The sequence below is a fragment of the Phyllopteryx taeniolatus genome, chromosome 1 (genome assembly GCF_024500385.1).
Source record: "Phyllopteryx taeniolatus isolate TA_2022b chromosome 1, UOR_Ptae_1.2, whole genome shotgun sequence".
In the NCBI taxonomy this organism is placed as follows: domain Eukaryota; kingdom Metazoa; phylum Chordata; class Actinopteri; order Syngnathiformes; family Syngnathidae; genus Phyllopteryx; species Phyllopteryx taeniolatus.
In genome coordinates, this window is record NC_084502.1 from 32,205,458 (window position 1) to 32,228,741 (window position 23,284).

The window sequence follows — 23,284 nt, forward strand, 5'->3', positions numbered from 1 at the left end:
GGATATGGTTTAAGTGTTTGTGTTGTTATGTTTCAATATTACCAGCTGTAAACTTATTTTTACACTTGTATGTTCAAATGTTGCTTGTAATGTTATAAAAATCCCACTATAATAAAATAAAGGTTTTATGATGGTCCACAAATAATTTCAGTGGTTTAGTTACTCAACTGGAGATAATGGGGTATTAGGTGACATTTGTTGTCGGTATTACAGTGCCGTGAAAAAGTATTCTAAAAGTCTTATATTTTTGTATAGTTTAACGAACCACTTTAATGTTTAAAATCATCAAACGAATTTAAATATGAGACAAATGTAACCCAAGTGAACTAAAAATGCTGTTTTTACATGGTGATTTCATTTATTAAGGAAAAAAAACAAAACTATTCAGTTACCTGGCCCTGTGTGAAAAGTACTTACCCCCCTTGTTAAATCATGAATGAATTGTGGCTAATCACAGTTTATGGTTAATTTTCATTGATCACAGCCAAGACGCCATGAAGACTATGACATGGTCATGTCAGAATCTATTGGAATGCTAACTGCTATTCAAGATCTCGTCTCCACATAATGTAAAGCTTCTTTAATGCAACCCAGGAAACCTGCTAACAACATGCAGTATGTCTCTATACTTTAATTTATCTGAGGTACCTCAATCTGTGCTCCTGTTTTGGCTAGCAACAGAGTACAAATGGGCTTAGCAGTTAGCCCTTTTCTGTGAATAATTGCATCTATAAATTTGATTTATTTAATTAAATTACAGTAATGTTCCTTTTTTTATCTGACTGGAAATTGAAGGTTTCTATGAGGGAAGTATTTATCTTATATATATATATATATATATATATATATATATATATATATATTGCCTAATCAATCATGTTTTCTTTGAAGAATATTACAAATCCACAAATTCTGCCAGGATATGTAAATTTATGAGCATAACTGTCAGTACGCTGATGAATCTTGAGTAGTCACGAGAGTACAACACATGCTTCGACGTCTCTAAAAAGAAATCTTCTAATGTACTGTTTTCAAGAATTTACATGAGTGCTCTGTTTGAAGGTTGTAACATTTAGGGACTACACGTTCACAAAATAAGACCATCATTGACTTCGATTGCAGGCGGCACGGTGGGCGACTGGGTAGAGCGTCAGCCTAACAGTTCTGAGGACCAGGGTTCAATCCCAGGCCCCGCCTGTGTGGAGTTTGCATGTTCTCCCCGTGCCTGCATGGGTTTTCTCCGGGCACTCCGGTTTCCTCCCACATCCCAAAGATATGCATTAATTGGAGACACTAAACTGCCCGTAGGTATGAGTGTGACTGGTTGTTTATTTGTATGTGCCCTGCGATTGGCTGGCAACCAGTTCAGTTCAGGTGTACCCCGCCTCCTGCCCGATGATAGCTGGGATAGGCTCCAGCACACCCGCGACCCTAGTGAGGAGAAGCGGCTCAAAAAACGGATGGCTGGATGGATGATTTCGATTGCGACGATAAGGATAAATGATAAGATTTATGTTGGTTAATACCAGAAAACTGAGGGTTATGGGTTATGTTCCACTAGTCATTGTTGTATTATATAAAAATTGAGTGAAGTGCGTCCACGCAAACACAAGTGAGCTCCGTCGACGATATATATTGTCGGCGTATGAGTGCTTGAATCTGTGATGATGGTGAGGACAAGGCAGCACTCAGCCTTGTCTAATCGCTAATCCGCGGCAATCTTCAGAAACCAGGGAGCAATTATAAATATATATATATATATATATATATATATATATGAACTAAAAGGCCCTCCAGGCAGCGGCCAAGGATTGTGAACTGCTGTGCTCCTAGTAACAGCCAATCATAAAAATGGAGAGATGGTGTGAGACCCCGCTGTCATGTGAAATAACAGCTTAATCCAGGTCCACTTGTCACCATGTGTCTTTTACACCTCTTTCTTCTTCTCCCCTGTTTATTTAGCAGACTGTCGATGTGGCCTTTTCAAACAGAGACGCTTTAAGGAGCATTAACATCAGAATGAAGGCGCGTGAAAGCTAACCAGCTGCCTCGCTCTTCAGGGCAGTACACGGTTTTCAACTGAAAAAGAGGGGGAATATACCAGGAATTGAATAAAAACTTGAATGTCGAACCGTTATCGAGAGTGACACTTCATCATCTCACACAATCTGTTAGAATTACAGTAAGTCTACTATTGATTTAATTAATTTTTATACTTGTTAAGATGTCAGTTAAGAATGTGATAGATGAAGTAAACTGCCTTCACAAAGTCTCCATACCTCATCATAACAAGTTATGTAGTTATATTATACAGCAGTAAACATAATTTTACATTTGTATGATAGCTAAGGATGTTAAAATGTTACCTGCTTGTAAAGCTAATAACGGCTTTGTGGTAACGACAGTTTGACCGTGCAACCGATTATTTGTATTTCCATTATTTGCTATTTGAAAAACAGTTGAAAAAAATATCTGAGGTTAACCACACAAAGGAAAAAGTACTTTACTAGGTTGTGTCCATTTTAAAATTGCCGTATTGTTCCAGTTCATTAGATATGTAAATGACATCATAAGATGCATTCTCCTGTATGTTTCCAACCGCACTTTTTGTGTCAGACCTATTTGAAAAGCTTCAGGGCCGCAAAAGTGCTGATGACACAAAGAGACAAGGACCTTGCAGGTGTTTAAAGTTTTAGCAAAAGCATTGCTTCCTCCGGAAAACAATGTGCACCGGAGACCTGAAGTGGAGTGGGTGTGAGGGCCAGGCTGAGAAATCAAGTTGAATGTTTCATAAGGAGCTGAAGCCTGGAGGATAAGTGAAGCTGACATTGCGACCAAGGCCGTGGCACAAGACAGAATGCGGAATTATGCGGACGATTTAGATGTTCTCTGCTTGTGCAAAGAGCGCATAGCGTTTAGCTCGGTGTACGCCAATGACTAACAACTCAAGGGAGGGAAACTTGACCTAGTTCTACTCTCTATAAAAAATTGAACAACATACAGCTATAGTCAATAACCTTCCATCAGTCTTAATGCATGCTTGTGCACAAGCGTGTTTATGCACTATTCTTCTTAGGAGACATACAGGAAAAGGTAGGAAAAGTTGCTAAATACAGCGACCAAATCAGCAAGTTGGCAAAAATAACTGGTTTTGTTCATGAGTTCCTGTGTTCACAGTTATTATGTTAGTGTCAGCAGTGCACAGCAGCGGGGACACAATCTGAACTACGAAAGCCACAAAAAAATATTACAAAGAAAGACAATCATCATATACATATGATTAAAATCTATAAACTCAATGAATCACCCAACCCTAGCTCCAAGTGTTTGGTCATGCCCAGTACAATTGCGCCAACCTCAGTGACGTGGTGCATTAACTACCCAATTGCAAACATAGACCAAAATGAAAACAAGACCCCACGCAAGTTTACCTAAAATGAGGCCAAGCCATCTTAACAGGCCCCTCCCAGCATTTAATTCAAGGTCAAGCATGAGGGCCTACCTGCGCAGCAGCAGCTTGGGGTGGTTCTTGCTCTCCAGGTTGCGGTCGATGAGGTCTGATAGAAGGTGCTTGAGGACGTCTGTGGCGTACTCCAGGCGTCCCTGCAAGGCCGTCATGATGAGCGAGGCCACGTTGCCGCGGTCCCTCATGGAGAAGGAGCGCTGCATCTCCAGAGTTCGGATGAAGGTGAGCAGAAACACTTTGTTGTTGATGAGCTGACCAAAGAGCTTCAGGGCCTTCTCCACGTTCTGCTGGCCATTGCCTGATACCTAAATAGAAATGACCGATATAGCCCCACATTTAACCAGAATTATACACAAATAGCCATTATTATTGGGAATGATGGAACTGAGATGTCTTTGGGTGTTAAGTGATTCAACTTTCAACCTGACCTTGAGTTTTTGTTTTTTTTGTCCCGAGGTACAAAACCTACTCCAGTTTCAGTCCATGCAGGCAGACAGCCCCACTCATGATGCTCGTGGTGAGTAACTGAGAAGTTCTTAATCAATTATTGACCAGCGTCAGGAGTACGGCACCCTGATCCAGCAACCAAATGTCAAATAACTTGCACAAGTAAGACGATCTCAGTGACGAAATTCAGTGCGAAATGTTTTGGTCGTTTTGAAAAGAAACCCCTTCCTTACTGGCACTCGGAAGTTAAATGTACCCATAACATTGTCCAGAACTGTTTCCACAAGACCTTTGATTCATTCAATAAATATGTGGTTGTTTGTTAGAGCTTTTGCACACAACACCACTGGACTGTAAAACCATCTAAAAATAGCCACAGTAGCTGCTGATCTTCAAACTCTCATTGTTGTCTTTCAAAGCAAGAAACCAATTGATTTTGAGCGATATTAAGTGTAACTCACCAATGATTTCATTTTGAGGGATATTAGTGTCTGATGTCCTGAAGACTGTATTTTTTTCCAACTGATTTGCAGCCAAAATCTATGTAAATTAAAGACACCAGAATCTTTTTTACTGCCTTGCTTCCATTACGTTTTTAAATACGTTTTAATGATATGCCAGTAATATTGATTGCATTATAACTTTTTCATTCACTTCTTTTCTTCACTGATTGGCTTGGAGAAATCACAAATTCATGTTTCAATGCGGCAGCATGGTGGACGACTGGTTAGAGCGTCTGCCTCACAGTTCTGAGAACTGGGGTTCAATCCCCGGCCCCGCCTGTGTGGAATTTGCATGTTCTCCCCGTGCCTGCGTGGGTTTTCTCCGGTTTCCTCCCACATCCCAAAAACATGTAGGTTAATTGACAACTCTAAATTGCCCGTAGGTGTGAATGTGAGTGCGAATGGTTGTATGTGCCCTGCGATTGGCTGGCAACCAGTTCAGGGTGTACCCCGCCTCCTGCCCGATGATAGCTGGGTTAGGCTCCAGCACGCCTGCGACCCGAGTGAGGAGAAGCGGCTCAGAAAATGGATGGATGGATGTTTCAATGCCTTTTGACTCCAGTTGTCAAATATTTGTCTCTTATAGAAGAACTGTGCTATAAATGCAAGAGTATAGGCCTGTCACGATAACTACTATATCAACTTATCATTCGATAAATCAAATGGACACTATAGTTTTCCCGGACTCATTGTCATTGCTGTGTTGAGTTGGCGTGCGGATCACACAGTGAGCCGACAGAGTTGGACGGCTGTGTCATTAGCCGCTAGTGGGACTCCTGGAATGCTGGCGGACCGGTACACTCTTACCGGTGTTGGCTCCGTCCAATACTCCACAGCCTTGCTCCATATTCAGCGCACAGATTTACACAACAGAGAGACTTAAGGGAACGTTAACTGTTTGTTGTTGTGAGCTAACAAGCTAGCCTGCGAACTAACAAGCCCGCGAGTTGAGCTAAACAGGTCGCTCCACCACGGCGATGTCGTTTAAAACATCAGCGCTTCGCTCCGCGTCGTTGTGTGTGTTAGTCCCCAATTAACACAAAAGGCAAGGCTGGATTTGAACCCGGGTCCTCAGAACTGTGAGGCAGACGGCTAATATATCGTCTTGAAAAAATTGTTATCGTGACAGGCCTTCAAGATTAAATGCCAGTGTGCCACTATGATGTTATGCTGAGCTGCTGGGGAGTCGAATTTCAGATTGGGAGTGGGGCGAGACGATAAGTAGCATGCTGCTCCCCTTTTCGCTTGAAAGGGAGACTACGGTGGAGTGTAAAGGACATTTCCCTCGCCCTCAGTTCGCTTTGTGTCCCAGTTGTTACCTCCAGCTCTCTGAGGACGGGATGATCCTCAATGCCAGGGAAGAGCACCCTCATGGCGTAGGTCCTGTAGTCCAGATGCGGAATGCCGGCTCTGTCCAGGTCGCTGGTGAGCTCATTGATGTCTGTCTGCAGCTCGGCAAAGGCTTTTTGTTCAAGGGGGAAGAAAAAGGAAGGAATGCTAGTTAGGGGAATGCAGGAAAGAACTACGCTCTAATCCCTGAGCATGAAATATGAGAATCGCTCGTATCTTCACAGTGTTCACTAACACTATGATGAAGCAGACTGTAAAAGCCCAAGGTAGTCTTCACTTCAGAGAAACTCAATATTTTACATTTGAGCCTCGGCAAAAAACACAGAGCATGACCCCCCTCCTCTATTGCACCTAGCATTCTCACACAATTTTCATCTCGGAGCCAGTAAATTGGCCCCAGCAGTGTGCGGATCATCTCACCGTGAGGCTGAAGGTGAGTTTCGACTAATTGGCTCCATCCTGACTCCTGTCTCCAGTTCGGTACCCCCCCCAAGTCTCAGCTTCCTCGCCCTTGGGGAGGCCCCCTTCATTCTCCCTTGTCCGAAAACTACCACGGGAGCAGCAGCAGCCCTTCATGCAGTCATCCTCCCTCCAATTCCCTGTGGCCTGAGTGCCTATCTAAATCCGGGCTGCAGGCAACCACACTGCAACTTTTAATGACGAAAACGTTAATCGTCTGCCTTTCCAAGACTGTTGAGTCTCTCATCAATGTCTCCATTCAAGAGGTTTTGTGAAATTTGAGTACAACTTTGAAGGAGGGAAGATTAAACTAACAGACTCAGGTTTACACAGCATGTACCTCACTCTGAATAAGAGGATGCTTTAACTGATTTCATAGTGAAAAATTAACTTCAGGTGTCGCCAAAACACTATAAAAAAAAACTATATGGTAGAGCCTCAAAAGTTGAACAGCTCAAGAGATTTACAATTTGAAGGAAATGCATGCCTTTAGAAATCTTTCCCACTGTAAATGCTCCCAAAATATCCACCCTGTACTATCCCACTTTTCAATAGCAGTAGTCGTATGGTGCAGTTTGCTTGTGGAGGGTGGAGCAAGACACATTGCTGTGTATTGATTGGCTGATTGTCCCTTCTGTGGTGAAATGAAAATAGGATGCACGCATGACTGTACTATGTCAAATGTATTTTATTGTTTTGATTCATTGTGTTACATGCCGTCTCGCTGCTGTGATGTCACACTATCTCTGTGACACAGCTATTGCTTGCATTTCCCTGCGCTGGAAACAAAAGCGCGATCCAAATTTACTGATCCCAATAGTACTGTGGTGAAGCAAACTGAAGTAGACCACTTGATGAACGTAGCTTAGATTGGATTTGGCAAGAAGTTAAACACTTTTATCTTAACGTTCCAAAAATGAAATATAACACATGCATATATGGATATGAATAAATATTCATATTATATCTTTTGCAAGGTTAGGGCTGTCTAACAAGAACTTGAATCACAACGGTTTACTGCATGATATGCTGGCTGAGATTTAACTACTGTGTCACTTCCTTATTTAAAACACACAGACCACAAGTGATTTGTTTTCTATAGGACACACACAAATGCAGTTACATTAGAAATACGACATCTTCAAAAATGAATATTGTGAGCAAAAGTCATGTGTCCAGCAAGTTGTCTAGCCCAGTTCAGTAACGTTTTGAAGAGTAAATCCTGATCGTTCTTTTATTTCCAGCATGGTTTGTGTACACTCAGTGGGATAGCTCTGTCAGCTACATAAACAGTGTGACAGCGTCAGCGTGATCACAGTTTCGCCAATCAATTCAACAAAGAGTGATGCACAACCAAGAACAACAATAGAGGGCAGCTTTCTTCTTGACACGGGGATATTTTTTTAGAAGAAGACAAACCGAGTTTTGATCTTTTTCCCATTTTGGACATGACCAATGTCTGTCCACCAATCCACAGAGTCTAGCTCCACCGTTTAGGTACCCTATCACTGCAGTTAGTATACCAAAGGAAGGTTTTAACAGCGATGACACGCATCAGTCGTTTTAGATAAGTGAGAGAATTACAAAACAAAAACAATGTCTTCAGGCAACAATATGGAAACAAGGCTGCATAAATCCACATGGTCGACTCCAGCACTACTAACCTTCTTTACACTCAAGGGCGACTCGTGACTCCAAGTTGTCCATTTGCATCTGCAGGCGCTTGAGTGTGAGATCGTTTTCACGTGACTTTCGCTTGTAGGCTATCAGGACGAGGATGACAATAATGAGAAGTAGGCCCCCGCCGGCGGCGATGCTGATGATGGCCGGAAGGGTCAGCAAACTGTCAGACATGATGTGCACAGCGCCAGGAGAGACGTGGAGGCCGCCTACTTGAACCTGCGGAGACACACCTGAAATTTGAATCCTTTACAAACCTTCAAATGGCGAAACTAAAGACGTACAAAGATGTACAGTATCTGTCTGTCCATCAGTCAAGCCGCCCATCCCTCTGTCTGTGCATACATCCGTTTCGTCTAACTTTTTATTCTCAATCAAATTATAATGGTATACGAGTTTAAAACTGTTTATTTTTTATCATAGTTTATCTTCTGAGTGGCTAGGAGAACCGGTTATACTAGCTTATAGTAAGTCGTGGAGTGAATTTCAAAACCCATTTGCGTTGCTAAATATGGTTCTTTCCGCAATATGCTGAAAGATCAGCACAGGACACTGACACTGCGTGAATGTGCAGTCTGAAGACAAACCCTGCACTCTGCCTCTGAAATACTGTGAAACCTGGACACATATTGTATGCTTCCATGTTGTACAAACACATACAGCTGCATACACAATAAAGGAAAACACTCAAATACAACCCCAATTCCAATGAAGTTGGGACTTTGTGTTGAACATAAATTAAAACAGAATACAATGATTTGCAAATCATGTTCGACCTATATTTAATTGAATACACTACAAAGACAATATATTTAATGTTCAAACTGATAAACTTTATTGTTGTTTAGCAAATAATCATAAACTTAGAATATTATGGCTGCAACACGTTCCAAAAAAGCTGGGACAGAGTCATGTTTACCACTTTGTTACCTTTTCTTTTAACAACATTCAATAAACGTTTGGGAACTGAGGACACTAATTGTTGAAGCTTTGTAGGTGGAATTCTTTCCCATTCTTGCTTGATGTACACCTTCAGCTGTTCAACAGTCCGGGGTCTCCGTTTTCGTATTTTATAATTATTATTTATTATTTTATAATGCGTCACACATTTTCAATGGGCGACAGGTCTGGATTGCAGGCAGGCCAGTCTAGTACCCACACTCCTTTACTACGAAGCCACAGTGTTATAACACGTGCAGAATGTGGTTTGGCATTGTCTTGCTGAAATAAGCAGGGGCGTCCATGAAAAAGACGTTGCTTGGATGGCAGCATATGTTTCTCCAAAACCTGTATGTACCTTCAGCATTAATGGTGCCTTCACAGATGTATAAGTTACCCATGCCATTGAGACGAACACAGCCCCGTACCATCACAGATGCTGGCTTTTGAACTTTGTGTCCATAAAAGTCCGGATGGTTCTTTTCCTCTTTGGCCCGGAGGACAAGACGTCCACAATTTCCCAAAACAATTTGAAATGTTGACTTGTCGAACCACAGAACACTTTTCCACTTTGCATCAGTCCATCTTAGGAGAGCTCGGGCCCAGAGAAGCTGGCGGCGTTTCTGGGTGTTGTTGATAAATGGCTTTTGCGTTGCATAGTAGAGTTTTAAGTTGCACTTACGGATGTAGTGCCGAACTGTATTTACTGACATTGGTTTTCTGAAGTGTTCCTGAGCCCATGTTGTGATATCCTTTACACATTGATGTCGGTTTTAGTACCGCCTGAGGGATCGAAGGTCACGGGCATTCAATGTTGGTTTTCGGCCTTGCCGCTTACATGCAGTGATTTGTCCAGATTCTCTGAACCTTCTGATGATAATATGGACCGTAGATGATGAAATCCCTACATTCCTTGCAATTGTACATTGTGGAACATTATCCTTAAACTGTTCGACTATTTTGTCATGCACTTGTTCACAAAGAGGTCAACCTCGCCCCATCTTTGCTTGTGAATGACTGATCAATTCAGGGAAGCTCCTTTTATACCCAATCATGGCACCCACCTGTTCCCAATTAGCCTGTTCACCTGTGGGATGTTCCAAACAGGTGTTTGATGAACATTCCTCAACTTTCTCAGTCTTTTTTGCCACCTGTCCCAGCTTTTTTGGAATGTGTTGCAGCCATAAAATTCTAAGTTAATAATTATTTGCTAAAAACAATAAAGTTTATCAGTTTGAACATTAAATATCTTGACTTTGTAGTGTATTCAATTAAATATAGGTTGGACATGATTTGCAAATCATTGTATTCTGTTTTTATTTATGTTTAACACAACATTCCAAATTCATTGGAATTGGGGTTGTACAAACAGGTAATTACAAATTCTTGCAGTTGGTTTCCAGAACCTTTTGGCGGTTCAAGCGCACTCACACCGCTCTCCTTTTAACCCCTTTCCCTCGGCTGAATGAGCAATGATGAGGGCATGAATAATGGAGTTTGAAATTATAATGAAGATAAAATCCCCTATGTGGGGACAGATGGAAAAAAAAATGTTGGTTGCCAAGTAGCTCTGGGTCCGCACTGACCATGACTTTGTATTGTCCGGTGAGGTTGGGCGGCTCACATAGCAGCTGGCTTTCGGACACGGTCACCGAGCAGGGGGTCTCTCCAATTAGCACCGTGTAGTTAAGCTTCACCCCTCCTGAGGTTGGGGGAAGCAGGTTTCTGCCCTGTGGGTAGATGAGGAGTTTGCAATTAAGGCGTGCCACACCGAAACATATGGCCTAGTCAAGATCTGATTTCAAAAGTCCACTAAAAACCCAAGATGTTGCACAAATCTCCTGCCTATGAGATGCTTGTGTGCAATAAGATAAACAGTGAAGGGTGGTGATGGTTTCTCTGAAGGGAAAATTGTGAGCTCATCCAAATTTGAGCCCATGACAATTATTGGAGTCAATTAAGGACCCCTTCCCAGAGCCTACCACCCCTCCACACCTTTACTAGCATTGTATTTTGTACTTTCACTGAGCATCTTTTAGTCACTGGACATGAAATCAGCTTGCCCACCACTGGTGACAATTGGGCGTAGCGACCTCGAGAATGGGCATACCTTGAGAATGATGGGAGAGCCTGGCTTTTGCTCCAGCACCCCAGTGATGCTGAGAGGTTCAAAGTAAGGATTCGGGTAATAGAGCAAGTTGGTGTTGTTGTAGACCAGCAGCGCCTGCACGTTGTTGAAAATGAAGCCAAATTCATCCGCGTGTTTCACAGTGTCCAAACCTGGATGGTAGTCCTCCACCAGGGAGGGAGCAGAGCAGCTCATGCTGGTTGCATTCAATCCTCTACACACCTGAAAAGGATAAGGGATGCAAATGTGAAAATCCAGTAGAGCCTCAAATAGTGCACTTCAAATTTACACTTTCATCTTGCTCCTCTGAAAAACAATAACAGGTGGTGCCACTAGATAAATGCGGTGGAGGAAATAATTATTTGATCCCTCACTGATTTTGTAAGTTTACCCACTGACAAAGACATGAACGGTCTATAATTTTAATGGTGGGTGTATTTCAACAGGGAGAGACAGAATATCAAAAAGAAAATCTAGAAAATCATAAAACACACACACATCACATAAAACAAAAGATTCAAACTATTTTGCAATTCATTGAGTGAAATAAGTATTTGACCCCCTCTCACAACATGACTAGGTACTTGGTGGAGAACCCCTTGTAGGCCAGTACAAAGGTCAGATGTTTCTTGTAGTTGATTGCCAGATTTGCAGACATCTTGAGAGGAATTTTGGACCACTCCTCTTTGGAGATGCTCTCCAAATCCTTATGGTTTTGAGGCTGTGCCCTTGCAACTTGAAGCTTCAGCTCCCACCACAGATTTTCTATGGGATTTAGGCCTGGAGACTGGCTAGGGCACTCCATGAACTTAATGTGCTTCTTCTTTAGTCACTCTTTCGTTGCCTTGGCTGTGTGCTTTGGGTCATCGTCATGCTGGAAACCCTATCCACGGCCCATTTTAGGTTTTCTGGTACAAGGCTCCATCCATATTTCCCTCAATGCGGTGAAGTTGACCTGTCCCCTTTCCAGAGAAACACCCCAAAAGGCTTAATGCTTCCATAAATGCTTAAATAAATCTGCGGCATGATTAGGGAAAATACCAAAAAAAAAAAGTTTTTGCAATGTAATCTGGTAATTTGATATGTGCGTTTTTTTTGTGATGGTCTGTGCAGCCTGAAATTAATTCAGGGCAATTCTGACATTTGGAATCACCAAGGAAGATGCAGAGAGACCAGTATATTTGGAATATAAAGTCCTCACTCTTTGCACAGTAAAGAATCTACTGTCGATCATTAAATCGATCTCTATTCTCAAGTAAGCCTCCAAGAGATATAAATTAAACAGCCGCTGGTGCTTGAGTGAAAAAAAACATCAGCCAGAAAGCATGGAGGAGCTCCTCCTCTGCCTTCTCAGCTAGAGACTGGGGCTGAGCTATGGCTCTTTTATTACTTCTCTCCAGTTTGCCCAGATGAGAGAGCTGTCTCCCATATATCCTTGCTGGCTCAGCTCTAGAGGGGAGAGGACGGGAAGGCGGTTGAGGGGGTGAGGGTTTGGGAGGCGAGGATTGATTGCTGAGCAGCAACTCCACTCACAGAGGTTTTTTATCTGCTTTCATTCCCGGGCTGCTCCTTCTCTCCAGGGAAGAAACTTAATTAGAAGCAAATATCACCAAAGCTGCTGAATGCGAGCAAATACCACGCCTCCTACCTGTTGTGTGTGTGTGTGGCGACGCAGTCAGTCACGAAGATCGATGCAGAGTTGTTGTGTGTTGTCAAGACCATAGGAGTCTTGTGTTCTCTGGAGCCTATTCTCTTTGCATGGAGCCTATCAAACTTGTTTGGACCAGGGAAGTGAACTGAGACGAGGGCTGCAATTACATTGCATCATGTCCGAGCTACTTTTTGCTGCATTATTGTTGTCTTCCCCTGATGCGACACAGAAAGGCCTCAGCCTGCCATTTTCTAACCCTATCATCTTAAATCACATGGCGTTGAAATTGTGAGTGATTGCCGGGAAATGTCGCAAAGCAGAAACGGTGACAAAAACGTATTGAGGACCCAGTGGCTTGAAATCAGGGCCTTCAAGTCCTTCTCTGCTGGCCTAAACACTATCAAAAGCACTGACCTACATTTTCAACATAATGAAATAATTAATCATTATTAATAATATTTATTAGAATATATATAATAAAAATATTAACAATATATATTCATTTATTTCCAACAGTAGTTTGTCTTCATTTCATAGCGTGACTTGGCTGCCCAACTTCCAGTCGTGTACAGTATATGTAGATTATTTTTTTGTCCAATCAGATTTCAGCTTCTACGTGTTGCCATGTATATGTAATATACCCAAGGCCTTCACAATCCAGAGTGCAGGCATCTTACACACACACACACACGCTCATACACACACACACACGCACGCACGCACACACAGACACACACACACGCAGGCACGTACGCACGCACATACACACACACACACACACATACACATACACACACAGACACACACACACACACTGAAATGGTCGGTTCTTTTTTTAATCAACCAGATTTTAGATTCCCCACTCTGCGCCTTGGCAAAGGTTGAGTGCCATCGGCATTTTCCCATTCTCTGATTGGTTCAGCAAAGAGTCTGCTATGTTCATCCCTTTGATTGATTGAGCTGAATATGCACACCTCAGATTGATTTACTGGGGACGGAGATGTCGGACATGATTCCAACCATCCATTTTCTGTACCGCTTATCCTCACTAGGGTCGCGGGCGTGCTGGAGCCTATCCCAGCTATCTTCGGGCGAGAAGTGGGGTACACCCTGGACTGGTCGCCATTTCATTTTCAAGGCCACTATTCAAGAAAAACTCGACTTTGTGAAGCTAGGTCAACCAACATATGACATGCCTGTCTTGTTTCAACCCCAAAAAGGTTTTTTGGGCACTTTCAGAGCAGCATGTATGAGCACGACAGCTCGCTTGCAGACAGGCAGGAGGAAGGGAAGGTTTTTGCGTCTATATCAGCATCTGTGATGAGTACAATGTATTTTATTTAGTTTTTATGTTTTTTTTCATGTTACTGGATAAATATGGATTGTGAACTGCTATATTGTAGTGTATACATTAAAACTTCGATTGAAGTTTGGAGGTGATTAACTGGAAGATAAAGGTGACTGTGTTTCTTGCTTTAGTAATAATGGTTTTCATCCTCAAATTTGTGAAATGCCTGTCTCTTCTTTAATGCCACATAGTTATATCGCGTTTTTTTTGTACATTATTTTTTCGACAAGATGGTGTTATTAAGAGGTGGATTGGTTCACTGAAGGCCCAGGTCTGAAACTGCCTGCAACTAATCAATACATTGCAGCATAGCATTGTAATCTCCAGATACAATGCTAATAAAGCCTATGAGTAATTTATGGGGAACATCAAAACAATCACATTGGATCCATAGTACTATTTTTCCAGCGATGTCGTGATGTTGCTTTTCTGTACATGATCCCACCTTTTCTTGCAGACACAATTTTTAAAATTATAATAATAGACAATGGACCTCTACAGACATCTAGAGTCTCACAATCCTGCAAAACCCTCTACCAAAGTTCTGGAGTTCTGGAGCAGTCTGAAGAAGGTCTTTGACAAGCAAGTAGCAGTTTAAAAGTCCGCTACAGAGACGACAGTCTGGTACGTTAAGCTGTCAGAAATGACTACTGTCAGTATTTTACTCTTATTCTCTTATCATGTTATATGCTAAACCCTGTCAGGACCAAAACAGCTGCTATCATTTTTTTTCTGCCTGTGGAAGTTGGAATTCAAAGAGACGATCAATAAATAGTGATGCGAAAATGGGCCATTGAAGGATTTGATAAGCAAATGTGTTGTTTGGCTGTTGGGCTGGGACTATCAATGGCTGTCAATCATCATGTTGACAAACCTCAGCATGGTCACTGCCTTGGAATTCTGTATTAGCATATTATGTTGTTTTTACTCCCTGCAACAAAACACTAGCGGATGCACTCATGACATGGCACTGCACTGCTTCCAGATTACAACACTGTAGTTTGTCAAAGGGGCCTGGCTCCTTATCTGCTACTCTATCTGTGTCTTGCCAAATACTGACTGCACAACACATTCCTTCAGGCCATGCAGAGAGGGAGCTTCACATTGCTCAGTGTTGATAAAGTGGAATAAGGTCAACAGTTAGAGGAAATAATTGGAATCGTGGCCTCATCGGTCTGCACTCTCAAAGTGAAGCAGCCAGCAACATTCCCGAGTGCCTCTGGCTGCATATATTATAGAGCTAGTGTAGTGTTTTAGTACGGCCCAACAAGCTACCTTTCAAAAGGTCTCTGGCCGGGGTAACAGCGAGAAAGGATTGCAGGATAGAATGTGGCATCGTAGAGATGTGTGTAGGATGAGGGTCAAATAGTCAAGGGTCAACGGTAGACTAGCATTCAATAGATGGTAGGTCCTGTGCTGTGTTACTCCTACACTGTTTTGCTGCCAACCAACTGTAAAAACTGGCATCAAATCCAAAACTCCCATCCACACGAGCCTGTGTGTGGTACACAAGCCAACGAGCCTCTGCCATGTTCACCAGGCTAGAGGTTAGTGAGTCAACTTGTCAGCATGGTTTAAAACAAGTCGACATTTGCCAACATCATTAGAAATCTGAGCCATCTCAGTATTGAATCCAAGTACGTGGATTTATACAAACTGCAATTTCATGCAAATATTGAGTGCTATGTCGCATAAATAAATATACAAAAAAAATAAACAGTTGCAGACTGTCACAAAGTGTCCTGACGGGCATCTTCCGCAATCAGGTTCCAGTAATGAGATAAGCTTAAATGAAAATATAGAGAAAAAAATATATATATACAATTTTAAAGGTGCTGACTGAATGACTTCAATTGCAAGATTTCATCCCTGTGGCTTGTTATTCACAAGGGTCTTACAGTAGAGTGTCACAGTTATTTAATGATGAGACTAGTACTGCTAATTTGGTAGTGCAAGTGGAGCAGCAAGTAGCATTACTTACCCCAAGAGACACATTGTGAACCTAAGATTACTCTGTTCAAAGATTTTTTTTTATAGCTGCTATTTGGAAAAAAAAGGGCGAATATACCTTTTATATATGCATTACCGCAAACTCACACACGCCCAAGAAAAAGAAGCATGTAATTTGTCCACATGTTGTCATACCACTTCTAAAGCCATACACACACTGAGTCACATGAGTGATCAATCACTGCTACTGTGTAGAACGACTAAAAAGACAGACAAAGACAATCAACATTGTCTCAGATTATCGTACTACTCGCTTGAAGTCTCGGCGCCCTTTGCACAATGGTCATTGCACCGGACTATTGCAATATTAGTCATTCGAACTGCTCTAAGTGCTAGAGGACTCTGCATCTTTTTGCACAATTGTCAAAAAAATATAAAATGTACCGGCATTACCAGATAACTAGCAACCCTTTATTGCCCAGTGACTGTTTTTCTCAATGTCGTTATGTCTCAATAGTGTTCTCTGTCAATTGACTGTCTGTTGTCGTACTAGAGCAGCTCCAACTACCGGAGACAAATTCCTTGTGTGTTTTTTGGACATACTTGGCAAATAAAGATGATTCTGATTCTGATGCAGTCAGACAGACCAGTTTCACGTAAAGCTATATTTTGACAGACCAGCATAGAAACAAATGAAAACATTAATCAGTCCTTCTATCTTCTATACCCCTTGTCCTATTCAGGGTCGCAGGTGACCTGGGGCCTCATGTACAAAAGGTGCGTACGCACAAAAACGTGCCGTACATTCTTTTTCACGGCAAAGTTCAGATGTATCAAGAGTGAAATGACCGTGGAAATGTGCTCTGCCTCACGCCAACTTCATGGTTGGCATACGCACGTTTCTGCAGCTGTTGGTGCTTTGGTGACACTTAGAGGTGATGCTGGGAAACTGGAAATCTGCACATCAGAGACGCATGAACAATTAGCACTGATGAACAATTCAATCCCGACAACATTTGATTTCAACAATGTAAAAGAAGCAAGGATTCGGAATTCACTTGTTGACCAGTGTATTTAATGAATGACTGATATTTGTGAGGACGCCTATAAATTGATCAAGGCGATCATTTATGCCCCCTATTGCCCTTACAATCTCGTGACTCCAGCACAGCACGGGTGAGGACACGGCCAGTCAGGCGGGCAGCAGCAGCCGGTTGTTGGAGTGTAATTGCGTCAGCGACGCTGGGGATGCCAGAGGAGACGCAAAGGAACGGTGGACGAAACCTCCGCGTATGTGACACCGGTGATGCCAGCACTGAAAAAAAGAATCCTTTGAATTTAATTTGAACATTTACATCGGTTGCATATGATTAAAATCTGTTAAAATAACATTTTATTTTAGGAGAAGAGGGGTACATTTTGTCATTTTAACACATTTTAATCATGCATGCAACTGATATGCATGTTCAAATTGAGGAAATTCAAAGGACTCTTTTTTCCAGTGAGGGACACTGGAGGAATCCTCCACTTCTGTGACACTAGAGACACCGGGGATGGTGGACGAATCCCCCGAACATGTAGCACGTGGCTGCGACTGCGTGTCCTCTCCTGTGTATTAAAATAATACATTGAGTAATCAAACAGGAGTCACAGTTTTTGATATCTCCTTTTTTATATGCTAATGTGCTTCTATTTGAATTCAAAAGATTTATTACAAATACCGTACATACAACATTTACGCATGATCCTTAATCTCATAGGGCTGAGTGTAGGTTACTGTATGAACACATTTGTTGTGAGTTATAAAAATACATGTTATTTACATAGTGGGGTGATCAGTCAGCCACATGTGCGCCCACCACCCCTGAGACAGCAGTGTCACCCTTGATCGCAGCGACTCTCTCCTCAAATGGCGTGAGGCCCTCGGCGCCGATTCCTCCGCCTCTTTTGGCCACACTTTGGCGGTGGGCAGCTGTCTTCCGCTTCACATCCACTTCAATGTCTGACCACTTCTTTTTTAGTTCAGCGTGTGTGCGCTGTTCTGACCCCACAGCATTGACAGCTGCAAACACGCTGTTCCATTCACTTCTCTTTCGCTTGTTGTTAATGCCGGAGGACAGCGTGCCAAAAGAGGATTTTCGTACCTCCACTTCATTGAGCAACTTCACCTTCAGAAAAATTATTTTTCTTCATTACCTTGCTCATTTTCCTTTTTTTCTGATGATGCAGAGATCGGATTTAAATATGGGCGTGGACAGGGAGGGGTCAGCTACTCCAACATGTGCGCTCAATTCTACGTTGATTGGGATGTACGAAGGAAATGTGCTTGGATTCATGCGTACGTACAGATTCATACATCTGAATATTTTTGTGCGTACGACGTTTTGTGGATTTGAGCGTACGCCATGTTTGAGTAGGAAATCCACGCAAGTCTTTGTACATGAGGCCCCTGGAGACTTTCCCAGCTGACTTCGAGCAGATAGCAGACTACACACTGGACTAGTCACCGGTCTAACGCAGGGCACATGTAGACACAGACGATCATTCACACTGTCAAAACTGAACCGAACCCACGCTGCCTGCGCTGCAATCAGTTGACTGTACCACTACACCATCAGTAACATTAAATAAAAAGTAATGATTAAAAACACAACTCAGCATGATGCTGAATGTACAGTGATGCCTTGAAATACAAGTGCCTTGACTTTTTCGGGATATGAACTTGGACCATATTTTAAAATCTTGAGATATGAGCAAAATTTTAGCTACGAGTGCGCTTCAGACCCCACCGCTGGATGGCGGCTGCACACTTTACAACATCCAGTCATTATCAGTTCACATTAGGTTCCTTGCAGTGGAATGACATGGCAGTATAAGTTGTCAATAGACCCAAAGAATAAGAACAAGGAAGGTCAAAACATTGGGTACAGTTGTGGTTTGTGCTGGAATTTTCCATGTTTGCAGGTCATGTGGAGAGCTACTGTTGTGACTAGGTTTTTGTACAGTACAGTAGTGTCCAGTGTAATTTTTCTTGCAAAAAGCATGACCAAAACAATTGGGGTGTTTTAGGGGAGCTCGACAGAATAATGGCATTTCCATTCCTTTCAATGAGGACAGATGATTTGAGATGCGACTGTTTTGAGATACAAACGTGGCCATGGAATGAATTAAACCTTTATCTCAAGACACCACAATAATTGTTGAAATTAGTGTGAATCCGACGCTTGTCTCTCTTCAACAACCAGTTCCATCTCAGGGTAATGGAAAACAATGACACCAGAAGTGTAACTTATGTCATGTCTTCTCCGTAATTTTGTTTTGGTTGCCATCATTGCAGAAAATCACTCTAATCACAAAAAGTGGATGTTGAAAATGGAGGCAATGTATTCAGAGATTTTTTTGTGGGGACTTCATTGGATCATTTGTGAGTCTGTCACCACATACAGTAGAGTAGCAATATACTGTATGAGAATCACCTGTAGCAGTATACCTGTATTTTAAGTAAATGCAGCTTTCTTTTTCTTGGAATTTGTATGCTCTACTTTTTTTGTCTTTATCATTTGGCATGTTTCCTTTTCCTCTTGTTTTATCCTCATTTTTTTTCTAGCTTGTGGGCTTACTTATTTACAACTCTATTATGTGTTGTGGCATGTCTACCGTGGCACAGGCAGACACCCCTGATTTTCAAAATAAAATGTATTGTGATCAATCAATAGGCAGATGTCCCACAGACCGGTAGCGGTCACCAGTGGTTAGTGTCTGCTGACCTCAATGCAAGCTGAAGCACAGCAGAAGACTACATGCTGAGTGAGGTAATGAAATTCAAAACGTCGATACGTTAAATAAAGCACATCCAACTCCTTGTGGTTACCAGCATCATTTTTTCCGATGATACAATACAGTACAACATAAATGTCCATCAGTGCGCATAAGTAGCGCTGCAGTTTGACACTCGAGAAGCTGCCGTGATTCAATGAACCACTCATTGATGGTGCTGAGACGTCAGTGAACAATAGAACATCAATAAGAACATGTAATGTGCAAGTATTGAGTATCCATTATGGTTGATGGCCCATGCTCTCTCTTTAGGAACTCTGTGTATCTGACAATCACTGATAGGATACAATAACAACCTCTGGCGAAACCTTTGATCAGCCCAGGAAACGTAATGTAGCAAATGCAGTCTTTGAAAATGAATCCTTTTAACTTGAATCAAGATTATGATAAATGATACAACGCTCTTGCAAAGCCATTTTCTCCACTTGTACTGGTCTCTTTGTGCACAAATGCAGGTGACACCAGTGAGGGGGCAGCAAGGAGGTAATTTAGCGGCTGACAGGTGATCATTTGAGGCCGCCAGACAGACAGCAGCTCGTATTACTAAAGGTATTACTAATGTTGGCCGTCCTCTGGCAACAAAGGGAGAGGCGGCTGCAGGCGCATGAAAGATGTGTTGTGGTAACCTCAGCGTTTAATAGAAGTTCATTCTCCACGTGCGACCAAGACAGTGGAGCTTGCATCTTTTGCGAGCTGCAAGAGATTAACAAATCCCTTTCGAGGCCGAGGATAATGGCAGACACCAAGACGGATCAATCACATTTTAACTGGCCACACAGGAAGTGTTTATGCGCCATTCCGAATATAAAACAGCACAATTGTTAATGTACACACCCATAACATCTCACAAAGGTCTTTAAGGGAAACTGTGGCCTCGCGTAGGCAAACATTGTTGAAATAAAGACTCAAGGCTCAGTTGTGATCTTCCGCACTAAACGAGCAACATTTTTTTTAAATTTTAGATCACAGTCAGCAGTATGGGGGAAGATGGGGGAAGGCTCACTTTCTTTTGCTGGAAATGATTGAACAAAGACTTTCACCATTTGAACCTTTAGATAAACTTGAAACTAACAATACCAGACAATATTTATATCACTACATACATAAAATGTGCATGCTTCCCATCTGCTCAATCAATTCCTCTTAATGCAACTCACCATGTCTGGAAACTTTCGAAACCCTTGAGCTTGCTACAAGCGAAAAAGATGCTATAGGCGTGCGACTGAAAAGTTTATTGAATCCGTTATTCTTCACGCAACTTGTCGCATCAGGAAAATCCCTAAACTTGTAAATATTTCAAGAGGATTTTACTCTTTTTATCCACTCATCAATATGGATTTAATACTGTATGTCTGTTGAATCAATTATTTTTCTAATAGACAATATTTATATCAATACACACTGTATACAAAATGTGCATGTTTCCCATCTGTTGAACCAATTCTCAATACAACTTGCCATGTCTATAAACTCCCTTGACTCTCTATGTCAACTATCAACACATTGATGTTTGATAATGCATTAAAAAAAATGTGCACGCTACCGTTCTGTTTAATCAATTGCTTTTGCAACTCGCCTTGTCTGGTAATGTTCTAAACCCTTTAACTCACAATATGCCAACAATCATACTTTTACAAAACATTAACTATAAGCAAGAAAAGGGTCTTCTTCTCCAGTCAACATTGATTTGGTAAAAAGTCAAACAAAAAGTGTATGCTTCTATTCATCTGTTAAATTCTTCTTCATGCAAATCGCCATGTTTACTTTTATTACTTTTGACATTTCAAACACACTACCCACTCAATATTTATTCCATAGTAAATTACTAAAATGTGCTTGCTACTGATGATGACGAATCTATTGTCCTAAATGTAAATTGACACCACCACTCTTCTACATTGTACTCCTCAGTTCCAGCCTTCTTATTTTACTCCAGTTGTCCAACCTCCTTCTCTTCATTCAGAGAGCACTGAGAACAAATTCCATCCTCTTAATTAAAAAAGGGCCCGCAGGACGGATGCTCAAATGCAATTTGTAACGATTTCCCAACGCAGGGATTTTGATTATATGGGGTGTCTTTATGCTGACCAGCGACTTCCCCCTGCACTTAATCTTCCATTGAAACCCATTAGCGGTCCCCTTGACCCCAGTCATGCACACCTCCAACATGCCCCTAACTGCATTTCAGACTGTAATATCCAAGAGTCTGTAAACAGATGGGTAGTGTGCTCACAGCTAAATGCATTATTCCGAAGTATCAGAGAGCTGGACGGGGTGATTGGGTTGTCTGTGTTGTCTTTTCTGAGTCTCAAAGGAAAAAATAGTAAGCCAACCTCACAATGACAATGACACTTACATTGACTGACTCTTTGCCGGCATACTTGACCCGGATCCTGGGCTCCTGTACCACATCCAGGTTAGTGCCGGTCACAATCAAGGGGGTGTGGCCACTGAGGAAAACCAGAAATGGACATTTACACAACATTTAGTCTTAGTTCTTGCTACTGCCATATTGAAATACTTCATTATTAGTCGTCCAAGGTCAAGATCTTCTCAAGACCAATTGTATAGCCATTATTTTATTCTATTTCACCATCCAAAAGTGAAATAATTGAACGTCGCTGATGTCGTACAATTTGGAATTCTCCAGCTGTTGGTGTCACCACGACGACTTAAACAATATAGATTCGTTACCGAGGCAGAAAAGTCAGTTCATTTCCACTCCGACGTTACTTCACTTTTATATCTGTCCGATCTAATGAGAGATGGGGGCATTGTGCAGCAGAGGGTAAGTGTACGCCCTGCAACCGGAGGGTCGGAGGCTCATATCCTGGCCCGAGTGTATGCCATCATTGTGTTCATGGCCAAGACACTTAACTCACATTGCCTACGAATGAATGTGGTTGGATGTTTGATGGTGGTTGGAAGGGCCGTAGGTGCAGAATGGCAGCCAGACTTCTATCAAACTGCCCCAGTTACACAAGTGGAACAGGGGCAACAGGTGCGACTGATGAGTGAATGAATAATTCGTGAACTTGTAAAGCATCTTTGAGTGCATTGAAAAGCACTATATAAGTGTAATGCATTAGTATTATTATTATTATAGATCAGGATGAACTTCGCTTAAAATGTTTATATAGACCTTATTACATTTTGTTCACTTGGTGGATGTCTGCCCTCTGTGGGTGATCCTTTTTTTTTTTTTATTTTTTTTTTTACATACTTTATTTTAGAAGAAATAAAGACTTCCATTAAAGTATAGCTTGCTTGACTTTTTGTGAGAGTTTCTAATGAATTCAGGTGAGAACACAAATTTCATTCCTTTCCTTTTAATTAGTGGTGCATCTGTGGATTGCATTCAGTGAGAGAGATTGTCTGCAGACTGTGTGCTGCGGCAGCTCCATCACATCCAAACTAATAGAAAGAAGTAATTGAAAGTGCAGTATTGACTCACGCCTCCTAACGACCGGTTGCTTGGAGGCATATCGTCACAGGACTGAGTTGATGAGAATGCAAATGGATGTAG

The 23,284-nt window shown here is 41.9% G+C and overlaps 1 protein-coding gene across 8 annotated transcripts in view; it reads right to left on the reverse strand.

The window, feature by feature from the left end:
• plxna2 (plexin A2) overlaps positions 1-23,284 on the reverse strand; it is a 250,244-nt gene that overhangs the window by 24,258 nt on the left and 202,702 nt on the right. For 7 of the 8 annotated variants that reach the window (XM_061789534.1, XM_061789577.1, XM_061789552.1 and 4 more), the window contains 6 exons: positions 22,115-22,208; positions 10,955-11,194; positions 10,431-10,574; positions 7,890-8,124; positions 5,736-5,878; positions 3,503-3,771 (listed from right to left, as the gene is read on the reverse strand). In XM_061789534.1, the coding sequence (XP_061645518.1) occupies positions 3,503-3,771; positions 5,736-5,878; positions 7,890-8,124; positions 10,431-10,574; positions 10,955-11,194; positions 22,115-22,208 (1,125 nt within the window). Of the gene's footprint in view, positions 1-3,502; positions 3,772-5,735; positions 5,879-7,889; positions 8,125-10,430; positions 10,575-10,954; positions 11,195-16,494; positions 17,530-22,114; positions 22,209-23,284 lie in introns of those variants that run through there. The other variant, XM_061789587.1, reaches the window with a different exon arrangement.